This window comes from Larus michahellis, chromosome 20, assembly GCF_964199755.1.
Source record: "Larus michahellis chromosome 20, bLarMic1.1, whole genome shotgun sequence".
Taxonomy (NCBI): Eukaryota; Metazoa; Chordata; class Aves; order Charadriiformes; family Laridae; genus Larus; species Larus michahellis.
The window spans coordinates 2,242,985-2,265,579 of record NC_133915.1 but is presented as its reverse complement, the minus strand read 5'-3'; the positions used below and the strand labels follow the sequence as shown (position 1 = coordinate 2,265,579).

Sequence of the window (22,595 nt, the reverse complement as noted above, 5' to 3'; positions counted from 1 at the left end):
GGTGCCAGGAGGGCAGAGTGGGGCTTTCCAGAGACAGTGGGAAGAAGCCTCTCTTTTCTTTATGGGATTTCCATTCTTTATGGAAATTTTTGAGGCTGGACCTGGGGCGAGTGAGAAAGGGTGGTTCTGAGGTTGAAGGCGCCAGGAAAGTCCAGAGCCAAAAGGTCTGACTTTTGGCAGACCAACGGGATGTCTGGAAGTTTGCCTGCTGCTGCCTGCATGGTCCACTTGCCAACCAAGGGTACCCCAAATTTACTGTGGCAGGATGACTGTGCTAAGTCAAGCGCTGCCCACGCAACAGGGGCAGGAAAATCTCACCCAGCAACCGCATCAAACGGTGACTGGCCGAGCCAAGACGACCTGCACGCTGATTGATCGAACTGCGAGCCGACAGGGACTATAAACTAGCGCCAAGCCAGAACACAACTGGGACCCTCACCACCGTCACTTGAGACCTACGGATCAATGGGAAGCCATTGAACTCCAAAGGACCGATGAGTTGCCATCGGGCCTGTGGTGGTGACTATACTCTTGCTGTGCTCCGTAATACTGCTCCTCTTTTTTCTGCCTTTTCTCTACTTCCTCCTTCGCTCTAGTGCTCATCTTAGTGACTAATGATGGGGAATAACAATAAAACTGCAGTGAGCGGCATCTGACCTTGTTTGTGTCTCAAACTCACGCTCAGAATCAGTACGAACCCCTCCTGGACCCAACGTAGTTGGACCGGGATGTAAGAGGGTGATGACCTGTTGACAAGCCCCATGGCTGCCTCACTGGCTCAGAATTTATCGGGCCGGTCCCACCAGGGAGGCTGGGATCCCACAGCCCGTCGTCTGGTCCCGTGCCCAGCTCCCTGCCTGCTGACACCGTGGGCGTCCTCGTCCCTGCCTACCCCGATATAAAGTTTGGCCCAGAATTGCTGAATTCCTGGCATTGCTGCCGTTACAACCTGGATGTCGTGGTTTAGCCTCAGACGGCAACAAAGAACCACGTGCCGCTCGCTCGGGCCTTCCTAATACAGGAAGAATCAGAAGAAAAAGGTTGAGACAAAGGCAGTTTAACAGAACAGCAAAGGGAACAAGCAAAACAATGACAATAACACGGATAGAGGCATATACAAACACGATTACGGAACCACCGCTCCCCGCCGCTCACCGACTGGACCGGGATGCCCCAGCCCGCTCCCAGCGGCGACTTCCTGCCCCCTCCCCCGGCAGCTCAGGGTGGGCATGGCTCACATGGCATGGAATACCAGGAAAAATTAACCCTATCCCCGCCGGAACCAGGACATTATCCACCCCTTAGTCCATACCATCTATGCCATGCCCAGATCTTACAGGTTCCAATGAATTGCCACCACTTTCCCCTGTCATATATATATACATATATATTCATGCAGATATAATGCCCTTAGTTTATGGGCCATCCCTCCAAAGTGTCCGTTGAGTTCTTGTAATCCATGGCTTTGGGATCCATCTGTTAGAACAGCCTCTCAGGGCAGGTGAGATGCTGTGTGGTGCTGGTCTGTTGCATGCTGTATTTTTTGGAGCTTGTGGCTGGCGCACCCGGTGTGGCTCATGCACACAGTCCGTGGGCTGAAGATGTAGATCTTGAGGAAGTTGCTGGGCGCCAGCTGCTGAGGCCAGTTCTTATCCCATCATCCCTGTGCCTTACTCGTAGTACAACTGATAGCAATTATAGCAATGAGGACATACAGTGACAGTGTTACTTAGTCATGAACAACACACAATTTGATTCATTGGCTATTCTCACCCAAAATCAGATCCCCATGAGGTACACATCGGACTTCCCCATCCTTCCGCATCACCCACCAAGTGCACCCAGGTCCTTGGGCAAAAGCAATCCCACGGATGGGTTTGCCTTTGCCTGAGGCAGGACTAACCCAGACTGTCTTCCCTAACACATTCTTCACGTGCACTACGGGGACTTTATCCCCTTCTACAGTACGTGGAAGTTTTGATTGGGCAGGGCCAGCCCGATTGGTAGATCCCCTGGTGTTAACTAGCCAGGTAGCTTTTGCTAGATGTGTATCCCAGTGTTTTAAAGTCCCACCACCCATTGCTCTCAGTGTAGTTTTTAACAGTCCATTGTATCGTTCTATCTTCCCAGAGGCTGGTGCGTGACAGGGGATGTGATACACCCACTCGATACCATGCTCTTTGGCCCAGGTGTCTATGAGGCTGTTTCGGAAATGAGTCCCGTTGTCCGACTCAATTCTCTCTGGGGTACCATGTCGGCACAGGACTTGCTTTTCAAGGCCCAGGATAGTGTTCCGGGCAGTGGCATGGGGCACAGGGTATGTTTCCAGCCATCCGGTGGTTGCTTCCACCATTGTGAGCACATAGCGCTTGCCTTGACGGCTTTGTGGCAGTGTGATATAATCAATCTGCCAGGCCTCCCCATATTTATATTTCAGCCATCACCCTCCATACCAAAGAGGCTTTAAACGCTTGGCTTGCTTGATTGCAGCGCATGTCTCACATTCATGGATGACCTGTGCAATAGTGTCCATGGTCAAGTCCATCCCTCGGTCACGAGCCCATCTATATGTTGCATCTCTTCCTTGATGGCCTGAGGAGTCATGGGCCCACCGAGCTATGAATAGTTCACCCTTATGTTGCCAGTCCAGATCCACCTGAGCCACTTCAATCCTAGCAGCCCGATCCACCTGCTGCTTGTTCTGATGTTCCTCCGTGGCCCGATTCTTTGGTACATGGGCATCTACATGGCGTACTTTCACAACCAGATTCTCTATCCGGGCAGCAATATCTTTCCATAGTTCAGCAGCCCAGATAGGTTTGCCTCTGCGCTGCCAATTTCCCTGCTTCCACTGCTGTAACCACCCCCACAGAGCATTTGCCACCATCCATGAGTCAGTGTAGAGATAAAGTACTGGCCATTTTTCTCGCTCAGCAACGTCCAAAGCCAGCTGAATGGCTTTCACCTCTGCAAACTGGCTCGATTCACCCTGTCCCTCACTGGCTTCTGCAACTTGTCGTGTAGGACTCCACACAGCAGCCTTCCACTTTCGATGCTTTCCCACAATCCGGCAGGACCCATCAGTGAACAGGGCATATTTCTTCTCATTTTCTGGCAGTTTATTATATGGTGGGGCCTCTTCCGCATGCATCACCTCCTCCTCTGGTGACATTCCGAAATCCTTGCCTTCTGGCCAGTCCACGATCACTTCCAGAATTCCTGGGCGACTGGGGTTTCCCATTCAAGTTCGCTGCGTGATCAGTGCAATCCACTTACTCCATGTAGCATCAGTTGCATGATGTGTGGTGGGGACCCTTTCTTTGAACATCCAACCGAGCACCGGCAGTCGAGGTGCTGAGAGGAGCTGTGCTTCTGTACCAACCACTTCCGAAGCAGCTCGAACCCCTTCATATGCTGCCAATATCTCTTTTTCTGTTGGAGTGTAGCGGGCTTCGGATCCTCTGGATCCACGACTCCAAAACCCCAGGGGTCGACCTCGGGTCTCCCCTGGTGCTTTCTGCCAGAGGCTCCAGGTAGGGCCGTTCTCCCCGGCTGCGGTGTAGAGCACATTTTTAACATCTTGTCCTGCCCGGACTGGCCCCAGGGCCACTGCATGGACTATTTCCTGTTTGATTTGTTCAAAAGCTTGTTGTTGCTCAGGACCCCATTTAAAATCATTCTTCTTTCAGGTTACTTGATACAGAGGGCTCACAGTGAGACTGTAATCTGGGATATGCATTCTCCAAAAACCCACAATGCCTAAGAAAGCTTGTGTTTCCTTTTTACTAGTTGGTGGAGACATAGCTGCTATTTTGTTGATCACATCCATTGGAATCTGATGCGTCCATCTTGCCATTTTATTCCTAAAAAATGGATCTCCTGCGCAGGTCCCTTGACCTTACTTTGTTTTATGGCAAAACCAGCTTTCAGAAGGATTTGGACTATTTTACTCCCTTTCTCAAAAACTTCTTCTGCTGTGTTTCCCCATACAATGATGTCATCAATGTACTGCAGATGTTCTGGAGCTTCACCCTGTTCCAGTGCAGTCTGCATCAGTCCATGGCAAATGGTGGGGCTGTGTTTCCACCCCTGGGGCGCTCGATTCCAGGTGTACTGGACGCCCCTCCAAGTGAAAGCAAACTGTGGCCTGCACTCTGCTGCCAAAGGGATTGAGAAGAATGCATTAGCGATATCAATCGTGGCATACCACTTGGCTGCCTTGGACTCCAGTTTGTACTGGAGTTCTAGCATGTCCGGCACGGCAGCGCTCAGCAGTGGCGTGACTTCATTCAGGCCACGGTAGTCTACAGTTAGCCTCCACTCTCCATTAGATTTTCACCCAGCCATATGGGACTGTTAAAGGGTGAGCGAGTCTTGCTGATCACCCCTTGCACCTCTAGTTGACGAATCAGCTTATGGATGGGAATCAGAGAGTCTCGGTTAGTGCGATATTGCCGCCGATGCACCGTTGTGGTAGCAATAGGCACCTGCTGTTCTTCGACCCTCAACAACCCCACAACAGAAGGGTCCTCTGAGAGACCAGGCAAGGTAGACAACTGTTTAACTTCCTCCGTCTCCAAGGCAGCTATGCCAAAGGCCCAACAGTACCCTTTTGGGTCCTTAAAATACCCTCTCCTGAGGTAACCTATGCCAAGGATGCATGGAGCCTCTGGGCCAGTCACAATGGGATGCTTTTGCCACTCATTCCCAGTTAGGCTCACTTCTGCCTCCAGTACAGTCAACTCTTGGGATCCCCCTGTTACCCCAGAAACACAAATGGGTTCTGCCCCTCTATAGCTTGATGGTATTAAAGTACACTGTGCACCCGTGTCCACTAGAGCCTTACACTCCTGTGGGTCTGATGTGCCAGGCCATCGAATCCACACCGTCCAATAAACCCGGTTGTCCCTTTCCTCCACCTGGCCGGAGGCAGGGCCCCTCTAATACTGGTCATAGTATCCATTACTCACTTCTTGCAGAAATGACTTGGAAGTTCCTTCAAGAGGATCAGAAGCAAGATCAGGCCTTCTGCTCTGTCTGGGGAATGGCCCACTGGAAACTGGGGCAGCACTTTTCCTGGAGGGATCCCCTTTTGTGGTTGTCCTTCCTTGCAACTCCTGTACCCGTGTCCGCAGGATCGAAGTAGGTTGTCCATCCCAGTTCCTCATGTCCTCTCCGTGGTCACGCAGGTAGAACCACAGGGTGCCTCGTGGTGTGTACCCTCTGTACTCTCTCTCTTGAGTGGGGAAATGCCTGCTTCTAATAGCTGAGACGCTGGCCCGTGCAGGTGGGGAGTAGGAGATATTCTCTTCAAGTTGCTGGACCTTCCGCGACAGTTTCTCCACAGCTGAGACAAGGGGGGAAGAGAGACTTTCTTCATATCGCCGGAGCCGGCCAGCCACCTCATCCACCATTGGTCCCTCTTCACCTTTCCATTCCATTACTGCCAGTGAGTTGGCATATGACGATGGTGCGCTCCGTACAAACTACCGCCACATGGGCCTTGTGCATTGCACCTCATCAGGGTCTGTGGGTAAGTCTGCATCGTCCCAGTCATAATAAATCATCTCCCCCATGGCTAATTCTCTCAGGTACTGGATACTTCTTTCCATGGTAGTCCACTTGCTTGGTTGACATACAGCATCCTCACTGAAGGGGTACCTCTCCCTCACGCCTGACAGGAGTCGTTTCCAGAGGCTGAGGGCTTGGGTCTTCTTCCCAATTGCCTTGTCAATGCCGCCTTCCCTAGACAGGGATCCCAGCTGCCTGGCTTCTCTACCCTCTGATTCCAGGCTACTGGCCCCGTTATCCCAGCGCCGGAGCAGCCAGGTGACAATGTGCTCGCCTGAAAGTCGGCTGAAATCTTTTCGCATATCCCGCAGCTCACTCAAGGATAGGGATCGAGTAATTATCTCTGGTTCTGCCTCTTCCTCCTGCTCTCGTGATGACCCTCGTTCATCATCATCTCTTACTAAGCGAACTGATTTCTTCGTGTACCTCTTCTTCTGTATGGGGGCAACTGATACTGGCACAGATTGTTTCCCTGGTTCAGCGGCAGTGGCTGCCACAGGGGTTGCAGTAGCCGCAGTGGCTGCTGGTCTGGTCTCCATCTCTTCCCCCTGAGGGTGCTGCATAATACTGAGCAGTGCCTGATAGATACTGGCCAGGGCCCAGCACAGTGCGGTGAGTTGTGCCTCTCTAGAATAGCCACAGCATTTTCCCTTCAAATATTCTACCTCTTTATCAGGGTCCTGTAATTGTTCAGGGGTGAATTCCCAGACCATTGGAGGTGAGAAGTTCTCTAGGTACCTGCCCATGTTCTCCCACAGGCCGTGCCACCCCTGACTGTCCAGCCTCGGAGCAGATCTCCGGGTGGTAGTCTTAAATAGCTGTTTAACCTTAAACAGGACCTGGAACACATTCAGCAGACATAACAATAGGACCAGGCTGGTTTGAGTATCCCAAGGATATTCAAAATTCTCAAAAGCTGCCATACCTGACCCGAAGGAGAAAAGGGAGGCAAAAGACCTGGGGAAAGTGTCCCCCCTGTTTCCCCCACAGACTGGGTGTAATTATTAATCAATTCTGAGAGACGATGCCCAAGGTACGGAGAGGACAGCAACACCACATAAAAGCCCCAAAGTAACTGTCTAACAAGTGATGTTATCATCTCATAAGCCGATATTGCACAGGACAACAAAATGATAATCCTCATCCCTCTCCCAGAAGTAACAAAAATCATCGCAAGGAGTACATAAGCCATACAGGAATTCACATAACACAGCCATGAGAACAAACCAGGCAACATGGTGACCAGCAACTATTTGCCTAATACAATAAACGCATACAACAAATTCGTTTTTCCAAGCTCTAGTTGAATTCTGTCGTTATCTCAACCCTTCGAGCCCCACGTTGGGCGCCAAAAAGGACTGTCATGGTTTAGCCTCAGACGGCAACAAAGAACCACGTGCCGCTCGCTCGGGCCTTCCCAATACAGGAAGAATCAGAAGAAAAAGGCAAGACTCTTGGGTTGAGACAAAGGCAGTTTAACAGAACAGCAAAGGGAACAAGAAAACAACAATAACACGGATAGAGACATATACAAACACGATTACAGAACCGCCGCTCCCCGCCGCTCACCTACCGGACCCGGGACGCCCCAGCCCGCTCCAAGCGGTGACTTCCTGCCCCCTCCCCCAGCAGCTCAGGGTGGGCATGGCTCACATGGCATGGAATACCAGGAAAAATTAACCCTATCCCCGCTGGAACCAGGACACTGGACAATGGCATGACTGGTCTGTATTTATGGCTACGCCTTTATTCTGCTGAAATCAGAATGGTTGACCCCTGCAGCTGTCACTCCGGAGTGTAGTGGCAGCCCAAACCCGTACTGCTGTCGAGGCCACCTGGCACCCTTGCAGGACGACGAGGGCGATGGTCTTGGGGGGCAGGCGGGTGGTTTCAGTTCCTGCAGGGGCTGGAGGGCGCTGGCCTGGTCCCGAAGGGTTGTCTGGCCGAGCAGGGCAGTGGGGAAGGCGGGCGTTGGGTTGGGAAGGCCGGGCGGCTGTCCAGGCTGTCGCAAGCCGGTTCCCGGGTGCTCCCTGGCAGGTGGGACAGTTTCCCAGGCACAGGTGATGGCTGCTGGGGTTGGGGCCGGTTCCCAGAGGTGCTGGGATGGGTGGTGCTGTTGTCCGGGTCCTAGTGGTAGCTGCTGGGGTTGGGCTGGGCTTGTGAAGCTGCAGAGAGGCGCCTGTGGAGAGAGGAGGCTGCTGAGGCCCTGAATACTCCAGAACACCCTACCTCTAAATGCTTCATGGCTAATAGCAGCCATCTAATACAGAAGTTCGGCACCTCCCCCAATGACAACTTACTTTTTCCTCACCCTCCACAGACAGATCGCACAACACAGTCCCATCCCAAACAGCATGGAGCCTAGGATCGCCATGGCGCCTTCTATGCAATACTTTTGGAAGTCTTTAGGATCCGCAACATTTGTGTTTCTCTTGCCATCCACACCTGGGGGAACAATTCCGTACGTTAGTGTGTCCTGCGCGCCACTGGCAGTCTCACAGGAGGTCTGACATTGCCAGCGAACGTTCTTTCGCACTTTGTTAGCATCCCTGAAGGAGGGAACAGCCTGGGGCTGCGTCGTCTCCTTGGTTTCGGTGGAAGCAAAGGAAACCCCCACAGTCATCGCAAATCAGTGCACTCTGGAGCCTCTCTTTCTCCTCTTGCCCCCAGCTCTCCCGCCCCAGCCAAGCACCCACACCCCGAAGGGATGGAGTCAGGCCCTCTCGGGAGACACCCCAACCTCCCTCTCCCCCTTTGCCTTTTCTTCAGCATGGGCACCGCTTGCATGCCCCAAGTTTTCAGGACTTGTCTCCCACTTCTGGCCCCCTGCAAGACTGCTCAGTACCTGCATTCTTTGGAAGAAAGTCATCCATCCCAGCGTGGTGGGCTTCCCCGGGGTTGGACAGCACTGCCAAAAATCCCAGAAAGGTAAAGCCTCAGCATGGCCCAGGCACAGAGGGTGCAGAAGGACGGTGCAGGTTCCCTCTAAGCCGTGCCCCATCTCTCAGTGCAGCCCTTTGGACCTCAGGTCACAGGAGGGATCCCCCGCTGTTGTGCCTAGGGGGACTCACGGCAAGCTCTGGGGTGCAGCTATTACGGGAGGTACGTTCCATTAAGAGCCGCATTTCCCATCATCTGCTGAGGCTGGCTCAGATGGCCTCCTTCCCAAAATGGCAAAGTTCTGAAACTCGGGTGAACTGGGTGTGGTGGGCGGTGAGCATCCCCCCGCATCCAGAGAGGGTTAGGCGCACACTGCTGGCCATAACCTCCACAGCCCAGAGGTGACAGTCATCCTCAGAGAGCCCTTCCTGGCTTCTTTTGGATAGTTTGGCTGCTGACACGATGTGCGGCAGCGGGCACCAGGGGAAGAGCCTGCAGACACCCAGGGATTTTGATTCAGGACGCTGGATGACCGAGGGACGGCAATTACCTGGCACGCCTGCTGATTGAATTGCCCTCGTTGATTCATCAGAGACTGGCGCTGCCCGACTGCCTCCTTCCTGAAGCGCCTCCTTCTCCACAGGCCCCCAGTCCCTCACTTTCAAAAGAAAGCAGGCCAGTTGAACGAGATAGAAGTAACCGCTCCTCATGGGCAACATGGTGTCTTCAGGAGGCGATACTTCCCAAAATACATGAGTATCGCTTAGACACAAAGCCTGGGAATTTGGGGGTGCACCTAGTCACTAGGCCAAACAACGTGTCCTTCATGGAGAAAAATTCAAGGGCGAGACACTTTTCGGGTACCAGTGCACACAAGAGCCCACAGTCCCCCAAAAGAACCAGAAAAACACACCCAAGTTACCTAAAACACAACCGGCAAGAGACAGGTAAACCACCCGAGGCTGAATTCACAGCCCTTCATTTGAGCGGCCTTCAAGTTAGGTGTCCGGCCTCAAGCCGGGTGTCTAGCTTTCACCTGTCCCTGAGCCCGAGGTGTCCCCAAGAGTCCTCAGACATCAAGGAGAACAACGAGGCTGGACCAGGCTGTGAAGCTGGGGCTGCTCCGGCCCTGGCCAACTCTGCCGGTCCCAGCGGCCCCAAGCTGCCTGCGCATCCTCTCTGCCACCCAGGGCCACTCTCCTCTCTGTTGACTTGCAGAGAGGGCGCTGGCCCTCTCACGGCTTCTCTGGGATCAGCTCCTCGGCCAGTTCCTCACGCGCTCAAGACGCGAGCCCCGCCAGTTCCTGCCAGCTGGACACCACCGTCTGCCCAGAGCAGCTCTGAGGAGTAACGCTCTAACTGGGGCAGCAGCTGTCCCTGGCACTCAGCTTGGACCACACCTGGCAGCAGAGACTCTGGACCGTCTCTGTCTGCAGCTCGCCAGCGCCTGCAAGGCGTGAAATTGAGTGTCACCGCAGGGAGGCTCTGATCCATCCCTTCCTGCTGTCTAGGCTACGGCTTGTCCACACAGGCAGCTAAAACCTCGGCTTCCCGAGCCTTGTGCTTAAGAGTGAGATATGCCCACCATGTGCCGCTTTGTCCAATTCCTTCAGGAGTTCCTTTAGGACTTCTGATGACCGCTGGGAAGATTTTCTCTTTTCAGCTTTAGACTTTGCTCTTTGAGGACCTTAACGGAAAGTAGAAAGTTGAATTTCTCACAAATTAAGTACTGAAAGCGAGTGCTTTGTCAGGGAAGTCAGTCAAAACTTCCCTGCGACTCATTCTGGATGTCGTCTCCAAACACATAGAGGAACAGGAAGTTATTGGAAGTGGTCAGCATGGATTTACCAAGGGCAAATCATGCCTGACCAATCTGATAGCTTTCTATGATGTTATAACGGGTTGGCTGGATGAGGGGAGAGCCGTAGATGTCATCTACCTTGACCTTAGCAAGGCTTTTGACACTGTCTCCCATAACATCCTCATTAGGAAGCTGAGGAAGTATGGGCTAGACGAGGTGACAGTGAGGTGGATCGAGAGCTGGCTGAGTGACAGAACTCAGAGGGTTGTGATCAGCGGCACAGAGTCCAGTTGGAGGCCTGTAACGAGTGGTGTCCCTCAGGGGTCAATACTTGGACCAATTTTGTTCAATATATTCATTAATGACCTAGATGAGGGGACAGAGTGCATCCTCAGCAAGTTTGCTGATGATACCAAGCTGGGAGGGGTGGCCGACACTCCAGAGGGCCGTGCTGCCATCCAGCGTGACCTGGACAGGCTGGAGAGCTGAGCAGAGAAGAACCTAATGAGGTTCAACAAAAGCAAGTGTAGGGTCCTGCACCTGGGAAGGAAGAATGCCAAACACCAGTATATGTTAGGGGCGGACATGCTGGGAAGCAGCTCTGAGGAGAAGGACCTGGGGGACCTGGTAGACAGCAAATTATCCATGAGCCAGCAGTGTGCCCTTGTCGCCAAGAAGGCCAATGGCATCCTGGGCTGCATAGGTAAGACTGTGGCCAGTAGGTCGAGGGAGGTCATTCTTCCCCTCTCCTCTGCACTGGTGAGGCCACAACTGGAGTACTGTGTCCAGTTTTGGGCTCCCCAGTTCAAGAGGGACAGGGAACTACTGGAGCGAGTCCAGCGTAGGGCAACCAAGATGATTATGGGACTGGAGCATCTCCCTTATGAGGAAAGGCTGAAAGAGCTGGGACTCTTTAGCCTGGAGAAGAGAAGGTTGAGGGGGGACCTGATTAATGTTTACAAGTATCTAAAGGGTGGGTTTAAGGAGGACGGAGCCAGGCTCTTTTCAACGGTTTCCAGTGACAGGACAAGGGGCAATGGGCACAAGCTAGAACATAGGAAGTTCCGTTCAAATACACGGAAAAACTTCTTTACGGTGAGGGTGACAGAGCACTGGAACAGGCTGCCCAGGGAGGTTGTGGAGTCCCCTTCTCTGGAGATTTTCAAGACCCGCCTGGATGCAGTCCTGAGGGATGTGCTTTAGGCAATCCTGCTCTAGCAGGGAAGTAGGACTAGATGATCTCTAGAGGTCCCTTCCAACTCTGAAGATTCCGTGATTCCGTGATTCCTCCCCCCTGCAATGCCAGGTGAGCTGGAAACGCCCCCTCTGTACCCACATCTGCAACCAAACACCCACGGGAAGCTGCCAGCATCCCTTGGCATACACTCCATCATAGCAGAACACGTTAAGGGGATCACGCAATGACAGGGCACACACCATGCAGTTCTATATTCTCACACCCGCAAGAGATGCCTCGCTCTCATTTGGGCTTTCAGCTGGCAGCTCTCAAACGATGTAAAAAGCCATGACGTACCCATGCCATCTCCCTGAGCGTCAGCCCTGGAACCCAGCCGGGAACCTGGATATCCATCGCCTCCAGCCACGTCTGTAAACAAACACACCAGAGCAGCTCCCGTGAGGTATTTCAATAGAGTTCTTCCCACCTGAACGGCAGCGAATGCAGTTCAAACACGGGATTGACCCGTGGCACGCGTCTCTCCCTTCCACGCAGGAGCATTGTGCACAGCCACTGGGCACCTGGACCATGCCCCTCTGAAACAAAGCACGCACCGAGCTGTCGCGAGATGGGACTCCCTGGAGCTCACACCAGCTCTAAACTCAAGCCCAACAAGCCCGCTGGCTTTGCGGCAGGCGCTGGAAGCAGCGCAGGGTCGGAGAGGCTGGGAAGGAACGCTGTGCAAGGCCGAGTGACCCAGCGCACATCACTGAGCCTGACCCATTCCCCCTCAGCTCTTCTGCACGTCTGAGCATCGGCCAAGAAGGTATTAAGTCAGACTTCGTATCAACAGACTATGAAAACCTAAATGCTCACTCATTCAAGCGACACACCTGTGGGATCGCCCTGAGGCTCCCGGACGAGATCCGGCAGAGAAGTCAGGTGGCCGTCGGCTGCAGGCACAGCTGTAATCAAGCACGTTTCCATGAGATGTGGTGATCTACTGCTTTCTCAGTGACCTGCAGTGACTGGAGGGGTCAGGTACTGTCGTGGGACCCAGACGTGGCTGGAGATTTCCGAAGCTGCAGAGGGGCCTGGGTGACCCGTTCGCTGGCACCTGGCAGCTCTCAGGATACTGTTTCCAGGCCAAGTGCACGTCCATCCTCAAGGACCGGATGGAGAAACATATGGCCCCTTGGGAATTCCTTCCCAGGAGATGTCTACTGTGCACAGAAGCAGCCCACAGGGAAGCACCGGAGGGAAACACTGACCATTCACACCTCCCATGGAGAAGAGTCCTCCCCACCTCCCACAGCTCTTCTCTGTGGAGAAGAGCCACCTCCCCATGAGGCATCAGCCTCCTGACACCCGCAGAGCTGGCCACGGCTCGCCCGGCACCGCTGCCCTCCCAGCCCTTCCCAACCACGACCCCAGCCCCGCTGCCACCCCGACGTGCGCTGGGTGCTGTGCCACGCTGCCAGGGCTGGGGGACGGCTTGCCCGCCTACCTAATCCTGGCGCTCTCCACGGAGCAGCCCAGGCATCATGGGCTTGCAGGAGCACCAGGAGGAGGATAAGGAGGCGGGCCGGGGTCACGGCCCCCTGCACCTGCACCATGCCGCTGCTGCTGTTGGCACTGCCGCTGCTGCTACCACTACTGGCACTGCCACTGCTGCTACTGCTGCTGACACTGCTGCCGCTGCTGCCACTGCTGGCACTGCCGCTGCCGCTGCTGGCACTGCCGCTGCTGGCACAGCCGGAGCACTGCCCGCGGCACAGCACTGCACGTGAGGGTGTGGCACAGCGGGGCTCTGTGACCTCACAGCCCGGCCACCCCACCGCAGCCACGGCCCTGGGGCACCGCCCCCAGCGGGACCGGCTGTGACACCTGCAGAGTCCCAGCGCGGCAAAACTGGCCAACCCAGGCTCGTCCCCAACCGTTACCTGGAAAACACTGCTTTTTGGCTTGGAAGCGATTCTGGACAAAACACTCCCACAGCAGACAGACTTGGCTGCTTTGTCAAATGGGCCACAAGACAGAAAACAAAACTTCTCTAAAGAAAAGCCCGGCTTTACTCAGCATGTAAGCCTTTTGCCCGCGGGCTCTGGGGCAGTTCCCTCTCGTGCACAGCAAAATACGTGCGAAAGCTGCATCCCCGTCACGTAGAGGCGCTGCCAATGAATTGCTGAGCCTGCGAACTACTGCACTTCAGTCACAGCTGCTCAGCAGAGTTGTTAGAAGACTGCCCTTGTGCTCTGGCCTTTGCGCCACCTGACGTGCTCGGAGAAGATCCTCGCCAGTCAGACGCAACGTCGGCCTTAATGGGATCCACTGGGTTCAGCCAGAACGAGTTAGACCTTTTCCAAAGGTCTTCCTCCCATTGGCTGACACCTTCAAAATACCTTTCCCTGTCTTTGAGGTGAGGAGGATGCTTAGGGAGAGTTAGATATCCTTTTTGCTTTCTGGATTAAGAAATGGAGTCAAACAAGGCCTGTCTTCTCCAGTGTTGCTTCAGGAACCTACCGGTGAAAGAGACTGAAAGCTTGGAGTCGCTGGTGAGACTCTGATGAGAGAGAGTTGCCTAAATACAGGACTTAAGACTGAGTGCTTGAAATACCAGTGCCTCTTTTTTTGCTTTTGCTCATGAGTCAAATGGAGCATCTCTGACCCCACAGGTACACCAGTTCTCCGCATTCCCATGGGCTCTATCGAAACGTGTCTGGAAGAGCAGTGCGGGGTCAGTTCTGCTCTCCCGGCCGCGTGGATGCCAGACATGTCCATGCGTGGGGTGTGCTCAGATGCGCAGCTCCCGCCGTGCCCCAGCGACCAGACCCTGCTCGACTTCTCTCCTCCGACACCTCCAACATCACCAGCTCCACGGCCAGCGCGTCCGCTCCTAAGGCTGGGCTCGGCAGGCCTGTGGACTTGTCCACAAAGTCTTCCAGGGAAAACCTGGAAACCTTACCTAACTTTGGAGTGTTACACCGAGTCAGAAGACGCACTGGGAAGGGATGAGGATGCAAAGGCTAAAACCTTCACGCTCCTTATTAGTAACGTGAAATAAAGAAAAGGGCACAACTGAAAGAACCTCGCCAATTTCTTTTAGTTCTGCTACGTGGTTAGCCACTGATGTTGTCAGAGATAATGACACCTTAGAAGAGTCAAAAGAAGGTCCTGGCTAAAAGGGAATGTGGTAGGCATCAAGGCATCGCAAGCCTGCAATCGCCTCACATGGGCTTTTAGTAACTACTTGCACGGGGTCTATCAAACGTCAGTGATGCTCTTTAAAGTGTGGATGCTCATTCAGCCACCAGCGGTCTCCAGAGCGAGGTTACAAAGATGCTTGTTCTTCCTCTAGGCACTGGCTAGCACAAGCCATGCTGCCCGTGTAACAATGAAAGCAGCGGGAGCAAAGCGTGCATACAGGTGGGCTTCTCTCTAATTGTCCAAGGAGCTGCTGTTGCAGGTACTAAGGAACAGATGTATCTCATTCTCTTTCCAGTGCTCTCATGAGGAGGGGCGGGGGAAGAAGGAATTCCGTCCTTCCCTGACACTGACAAAAAAAGGCCCAGACTATGAGAGAATAGAAATAGAGTCATTTTTATCCCAGACCTTTACCTAAAGCAATATCTTTCAAAAGAGGAAACAAAAAATCTTAAAAGTCATTTTACCTGAACAGCCAGCGCAGGGGAAACATTCTCTTTTTCTCATTTTCAGGATAAAATGATGTCTGTACACAGTCAAGCACGCCTTGCAAACCTCAGAGGTCACCGAACACGGGAACTGACAGTTCCGTTTAGTTTAGGATGTTCAGTGTCTAACAGTATGCAAAAGACATCTTGAACACGCTCCTGAAAACTTGAAGTAAAAACCCTTCCCTTAACTTCTCAACTCTTTTTAACCAGAAGAAGAGGAAAAAGGGAAGACTGTGTGGCTACAATCTTTCTCGCTTTAAGATGCGCCAAGCAGGAACGAGGATGCTGGACGTGCTACTCACAAACCAAGCCCACCTGCCTCGTAGCGCCTCAGTTAGTGACAGCCTCGGCTGCAGTCATCTCAGTATTGTGGAGTCTGGGATCCTGCCGGGCGCCCTGAAGGTTAGCACTGAGGCAAAGATTTCAGATTTTTGAAGAGCAAGGCTCAGTTTGCTGAGAGCCCAGACGGCAGGGATTCCACGGGAAGCTTCCCCGGAGGAGCAAGTGAGTGCTGGGAGTTTTTCAAGAATGCTCTCCTGGAAGCACAAAACCAGTTTATTCCCAAGAAAGGGAATTCCCTTCGTTGGGCGGCTGGCCTTGGGAACAACAATCCAGGCTGACGTAAACACAAACCCAGGGAGAGGTGGTATAGAAGCTATTACAGGAGCCTGAGCCCTACACATCAATGGGCCCTGACGATATCCACCCGAGGGTGTTAAGAGAGCTGGCTCCTTTTCAAACTGGCAACCTGCTGTCCTGGTGCCGGTGGCGGTAGGGTTAATTTCCCCAGGACCTGGCAGGGACACAGGTATTCCATCCCCTGTGGGCCATGCCCTGGGAGCTGCCCCTTCGCAGGGCTGGGGCTTCCCAGGTCCGGTCAGTGAGCGGTGCTATCGTAATCATGTTTTGTATATTCCTCTCTCAGTATTCTTGTTGTTGTTTTCTTCTTTTCTTTGCTGTAATGTTAAACTGCCTTTACCTCAACGCGTGAGTTTTGCCTTTTTCTTCCAAGTCTTTCCCTCATTCCATGGCTGGGGGCTGCGTGATGATGGTCCCGTCCACCGTCTGGACGGCCGTCTCCGAGACCCCCAGCTCCACAAAGCACCGGTAATCCGGTCCCCGGTCCCTCTGCTGCACTGAATAAACCAGTAAGTCCAAGCCACTAACGATCTTGACGGCGTCAACGCTGGGCTGCTTGCGGGTGCCGTAGCGGAAGATGGTGCCGCAGGTCTTGTTCTTGCGGATGAGGCCTCTGGTGCCATTGTAAGTGCCGCAGCGGGGACATTTCCAGATGCCCCACAGCGTGGCCTTCCCCAGGTCTGACAGGAAGGAGGGGACTTTGGTCCTCACCGATGCCGGTTCCATCCTCTGGGAAACCTGTAAGGGCAGAGAGAGGGGGGTGACTTAACCGCCTGGGGAGGGACAGCGGGGATGCGGTGCTCGTCTGGTGACACCCACAGGATACGCAGGTGGCAGTGGCCGTCCTCAGTCCCCAGCAGCCACAGAGATGGAGGGGACAAAGAGAGAGAGGGGGAAGCGACTGGCTGAAAGGACGTGGGACGTAAAGCTGGGTGGCCTGACACCATTGCGGGGGGACACGCGGCAAGGGGACACACAGAGCAGCTCCTCGGAGGGACACCGGAGTGGAAACCACCATCTGAGGCAGCAACAATGGGAGAGAAAAGCTTGCGTGGACGGGACAGAAACCGAGCGATTTCCCACTAGATCCACCTGGGTCGGGTTTTGGCAGCAGGTTGGCAGCCGAGGAGCACGAGCGACACCCAGCGAGCAGCCCTGGTGCTGCTGGACCCACAATCCTTGGAAAAGGCCTTTCAGATCATCAAGTCCAACCATTAACTCAGCCCTGCCCAAAACACCACTAACCCACGTCCCTCAGCACCACGTCTGCCCGGATTTTAAATCCTTCCAGGGATGGCGACTCCACCAGTGTCCTGGGCAGCCTCTTCTGATGTTTGACAACCCTTGTGGTGAGAAATTTTTCCTAATTTCCATCCTAAACCCGCCCTGGCGCAACTGGGGGCCATTTCCTCTTGTCCCATCGCCTGTTCCTTGGGAGAAGAGACTGACCCCCCCCGGCTACACCTTCCTTTCAGGGAGTTGTGGAGAGTGAGAAGGTCTCCCCTCAGCCTCCTCTTCTCCAGGATGAACACCCCCAGCTCCCTCAGCCACTCCTCACCAGACTTATGCTCCAGACCCCTCACCAGCTCCGTTGCCCTTCTCTGGACACGCTCTGGCGCCTCAATGTCCTTCTTGGAGTGAGGGGCCCCAAAATGAACACAATATTCGAGGTGGGGCTTCACCAGTGCCCAGTACAGGGGGACGGTCACTGCCCCAGTCCTGGCCACACCGTTCCTGACACAATCCATAAACATTTCTCCCCTGCCAACCGCATTTCCCCCTTCCCCTGCCCCACCCTGTCCTGGTGTGAGACACCAGGCGGGCTGGGAGGGCTGCCCGGCTCCCCTCGACCCCTCGGCAGAGCCCTCCGCTCACCCCTGCCTCCTCACCACCACCACCAAAACCCCCCTTTTTGGGGCAAAACCAGGCACTGTGTGAAAAGCCACACGCAGCCAAGCCTTCGAGCCAGCGTCCCACAGACGCAGACAGCGGCAAAGCGACATTTATTGTCACCGCCGGAGCTGAGCGGTGGGTATGAAGAGAGGCCGGGGACGCTGAAAAGCAGCTCCCAGTGCCCCCATGCTGACTGAAGCCAGTCCCAGACCTCAGTGGGTATTTACACTGGATAAACTGGCGGTACTGGGAGCTCCCGGCCCAACTGCAAAGGACAGGGCACAGCTCAGGGAACGGTGGGTCTGTGCCAGGTGGGACAATGCCCCGACACCCCCCTGGGTGAGCAGAACGGCCCTCACCGAGGGGAACGCAGGGGCAGGGACACCCACATCCCAGCAGGGCCCGGGGGCCAGCGCAGCAATGAAGGGCCAGGCTGGGCCCTGGGTGATGTGGGACCAGGATGGGGGCACCATGCTGGGCTGGGCACCAGGGAGCAGGGCCTCCCCTTGGCCACTGTCACCTCAGAAATGGGTCTGGGGCCTCCCCACGGCTACTGTCGCCTCAGGAGGGGGCCTCCACTCGGCTACTGTCGGCTCAGAGCAAGGGCTGGGGCCTCCCCTTGGCCACTCTCACCTCGGGTCGGGGCCTCTCCTCCATCTCCGTCGCCTCAGGAGGGTGCCTGGGGCCTCCCCACGGCCGCTGTCGCCTCAGGACAGGGGCTGGGGCCTCTCCATAACCACTGTCACCTCAGGAGGGGCCCTGCGGCCCCCCCATGGCCTCAGTCGCCTCAGAACAGGGCCTGGGACCTCCCCTGGGCCCCGGTCCCCACACGACCAGGCCCGGGTTCACCTCCGTAGCAGGCCCGAGCCCTCCCCCCGCTCCCCACCGTGCAGCCTCACCCACAGCCCCTCGCCCACCCCCGACCCCCGCGCTGACGTCACTAACGCGGCCTCACCGTGTCGTCGGCCCCTCACCCCCGCCACCGTGTCGCTTCTTCCCCTTCCTGTCCCAGTGCCGTTTTCCCGCCATCCCCCCCGCCCCTCTGATGTCACATCCTGTCCCGCTCGCGCGCGGGGCCCTCCCTCCTCCCCCCCTCTTTTTTAACCTGCGCTGCGGCGCGTGAGCCCGGCCCCGGCCCCCGGCCACCGCGAGGGACTCGGCTGTGGCGCCACGCCCCTTCGCTCCTATTGGTCGGCCAGTATCACGTGGGGTGGCGCGCGAGCTCCTGGCAAGGCGCCAGGGCCGACAACCCGGGCCTGTTCTCACCCCGCGGGCGAAGGAGCCAGGAGGGAAAAGTGTTGCTTCTTCTCACCCTCTCTGGGGACGGCTTTCATTGCCCCAGTAACCTCTGTGCTAACGCTCTCCCCAGAACCGGGCTCAAAACCATCAAACCTCTGAGAATTTCTCCCACAGCGACGGTGCCAGGAGGGCAGAGTGGGGCTTTCCAGAGACAGTGGGAAGAAGCCTCTCTTTTCTTTATGGGATTTCCATTCTTTATGGAAATTTTTGAGGCTGGACCTGGGGCGAGTGAGAAAGGGTGGTTCTGAGGTTGAAGGCGCCAGGAAAGTCCAGAGCCAAAAGGTCTGACTTTTGGCAGACCAACGGGATGTCTGGAAGTTTGCCTGCTGCTGCCTGCATGGTCCACTTGCCAACCAAGGGTACCCCAAATTTACTGTGGCAGGATGACTGTGCTAAGTCAAGCGCTGCCCACGCAACAGGGGCAGGAAAATCTCACCCAGCAACCGCATCAAACGGTGACTGGCCGAGCCAAGACGACCTGCACGCTGATTGATCGAACTGCGAGCCGACAGGGACTATAAACTAGCGCCAAGCCAGAACACAACTGGGACCCTCACCACCGTCACTTGAGACCTACGGATCAATGGGAAGCCATTGAACTCCAAAGGACCGATGAGTTGCCATCGGGCCTGTGGTGGTGACTATACTCTTGCTGTGCTCCGTAATACTGCTCCTCTTTTTTCTGCCTTTTCTCTACTTCCTCCTTCGCTCTAGTGCTCATCTTAGTGACTAATGATGGGGAATAACAATAAAACTGCAGTGAGCGGCATCTGACCTTGTTTGTGTCTCAAACTCACGCTCAGAATCAGTACGAACCCCTCCTGGACCCAACGTAGTTGGACCGGGATGTAAGAGGGTGATGACCTGTTGACAAGCCCCATGGCTGCCTCACTGGCTCAGAATTTATCGGGCCGGTCCCACCAGGGAGGCTGGGTTCCCCTGGCCCGTCGGCGGGTCCTGTGCCCAGCTCCTGCCTGCTGACACCGTGGGCGTCCTCGTCCCTGCCTACCCCGATATAAAGTTTGGCCCAGAATTGCTGAATTCCTGGCATTGCTGCCGTTACAACCTGGATGTCGTGGTTTAGCCTCAGACGGCAACAAAGAACCACGTGCCGCTCGCTCGGGCCTTCCTAATACAGGAAGAATCAGAAGAAAAAGGTTGAGACAAAGGCAGTTTAACAGAACAGCAAAGGGAACAAGCAAAACAATGACAATAACACGGATAGAGGCATATACAAACACGATTACGGAACCGCCGCTCCCCGCCGCTCACCGACTGGACCGGGATGCCCCAGCCCGCTCCCAGCGGCGACTTCCTGCCCCCTCCCCCGGCAGCTCAGGGTGGGCATGGCTCACATGGCATGGAATACTAGGAAAAATTAACCCTATCCCTGCCAGAACCAGGACATTATCCACCCCTTAGTCCATACCATCTATGCCATGCCCAGATCTTACAGGTTCCAATGAATTGCCACCACTTTCCCCTGTCATATATATATACATATATATTCATGCAGATATAATGCCCTTAGTTTATGGGCCATCCCTCCAAAGTGTCCGTTGAGTTCTTGTAATCCATGGCTTTGGGATCCATCTGTTAGAACAGCCTCTCAGGGCAGGTGAGATGCTGTGTGGTGCTGGTCTGTTGCATGCTGTATTTTTTGGAGCTTGTGGCTGGCGCACCCGGTGTGGCTCATGCACACAGTCCATGGGCTGAAGATGTAGATCTTGAGGAAGTTGCTGGGCGCCAGCTGCTGAGGCCAGTTCTTATCCCATCATCCCTGTGCCTTACTCGTAGTACAACTGATAGCAATTATAGCAATGAGGACATACAGTGACAGTGTTACTTAGTCATGAACAACACACAATTTGATTCATTGGCTATTCTCACCCAAAATCAGATCCCCATGAGGTACACATCGGACTTCCCCATCCTTCCGCATCACCCACCAAGTGCACCCAGGTCCTTGGGCAAAAGCAATCCCACGGATGGGTTTGCCTTTGCCTGAGGCAGGACTAACCCAGACTGTCTTCCCTAACACGTTCTTCATGTGCACTACGGGGACTTCATCCCCTTCTACAGTACGTGGAAGTTTTGATTGGGCAGGGCCAGCCCGATTGGTAGATCCCCTGGTGTTAACTAGCCAGGTAGCTTTTGCTAGATGTGTATCCCAGTGTTTTAAAGTCCCACCACCCATTGCTCTCAGTGTAGTTTTTAACAGTCCATTGTATCGTTCTATCTTCCCAGAGGCTGGTGCGTGACAGGGGATGTGATACACCCACTCGATACCATGCTCTTTGGCCCAGGTGTCTATGAGGCTGTTTCGGAAATGAGTCCCGTTGTCCGACTCAATTCTCTCTGGGGTACCATGTCGGCACAGGACTTGCTTTTCAAGGCCCAGGATAGTGTTCCGGGCAGTGGCATGGGGCACAGGGTATGTTTCCAGCCATCCGGTGGTTGCTTCCACCATTGTGAGCACATAGCGCTTGCCTTGACGGCTTTGTGGCAGTGTGATATAATCAATCTGCCAGGCCTCCCCATATTTATATTTCAGCCATCACCCTCCATACCAAAGAGGCTTTAAACGCTTGGCTTGCTTGATTGCAGCGCATGTCTCACATTCATGGATGACCTGTGCAATAGTGTCCATGGTCAAGTCCATCCCTCGGTCACGAGCCCATCTATATGTTGCATCTCTTCCTTGATGGCCTGAGGAGTCATGGGCCCACCGAGCTATGAATAGTTCACCCTTATGTTGCCAGTCCAGATCCACCTGAGCCACTTCAATCCTAGCAGCCCGATCCACCTGCTGCTTGTTCTGATGTTCCTCCGTGGCCCGATTCTTTGGTACATGGGCATCTACATGGCGTACTTTCACAACCAGATTCTCTATCCGGGCAGCAATATCTTTCCATAGTTCAGCAGCCCAGATAGGTTTGCCTCTGCGCTGCCAATTTCCCTGCTTCCACTGCTGTAACCACCCCCACAGAGCATTTGCCACCATCCATGAGTCAGTGTAGAGATAAAGTACTGGCCATTTTTCTCGCTCAGCAACGTCCAAAGCCAGCTGAATGGCTTTCACCTCTGCAAACTGGCTCGATTCACCCTGTCCCTCACTGGCCTCTGCAACTTGTCGTGTAGGACTCCACACAGCAGCCTTCCACTTTCGATGCTTTCCCACAATCCGGCAGGACCCATCAGTGAACAGGGCATATTTCTTCTCATTTTCTGGCAGTTTATTATATGGTGGGGCCTCTTCCGCATGCATCACCTCCTCCTCTGGTGACATTCCGAAATCCTTGCCTTCTGGCCAGTCCACGATCACTTCCAGAATTCCTGGGCGACTGGGGTTTCCCATTCAAGTTCGCTGCGTGATCAGTGCAATCCACTTACTCCATGTAGCATCAGTTGCATGATGTGTGGTGGGGACCCTTTCTTTGAACATCCAACCGAGCACCGGCAGTCGAGGTGCTGAGAGGAGCTGTGCTTCTGTACCAACCACTTCCGAAGCAGCTCGAACCCCTTCATATGCTGCCAATATCTCTTTTTCTGTTGGAGTGTAGCGGGCTTCGGATCCTCTGGATCCACGACTCCAAAACCCCAGGGGTCGACCTCGGGTCTCCCCTGGTGCTTTCTGCCA

The 22,595-nt window shown here is 54.6% G+C and overlaps 1 protein-coding gene across 7 annotated transcripts in view; it reads right to left on the bottom strand.

Moving 5' to 3' along the window:
• Positions 1-22,595, bottom strand: part of LOC141733351 (uncharacterized) — a 33,676-nt gene that overhangs the window by 2,611 nt on the left and 8,470 nt on the right. Inside the window, exons 1-7 of one of the 7 annotated variants that reach the window (XR_012584273.1) lie at positions 18,762-18,831; positions 15,101-16,501; positions 12,323-12,394; positions 11,787-11,858; positions 10,037-10,138; positions 8,417-9,190; positions 7,933-8,016 (exon numbers count right to left, since the gene is read on the bottom strand). Coding sequence is in view for 1 of the 7 variants with exons in the window: in XM_074563602.1 (XP_074419703.1) it covers positions 7,699-7,750; positions 7,872-8,016; positions 8,417-8,479; positions 9,002-9,190; positions 10,037-10,138; positions 11,787-11,858 (623 nt within the window). In the remaining 6 variants the exon portion in view is untranslated. Of the gene's footprint in view, positions 1-6,613; positions 7,751-7,871; positions 8,017-8,416; positions 9,191-10,036; positions 10,139-11,786; positions 11,859-12,322; positions 12,395-15,100; positions 16,502-18,611; positions 18,691-18,761; positions 18,832-22,595 lie in introns of those variants that run through there. The other 6 variants (XR_012584272.1, XR_012584275.1, XM_074563602.1 and 3 more) reach the window with 6 other exon arrangements.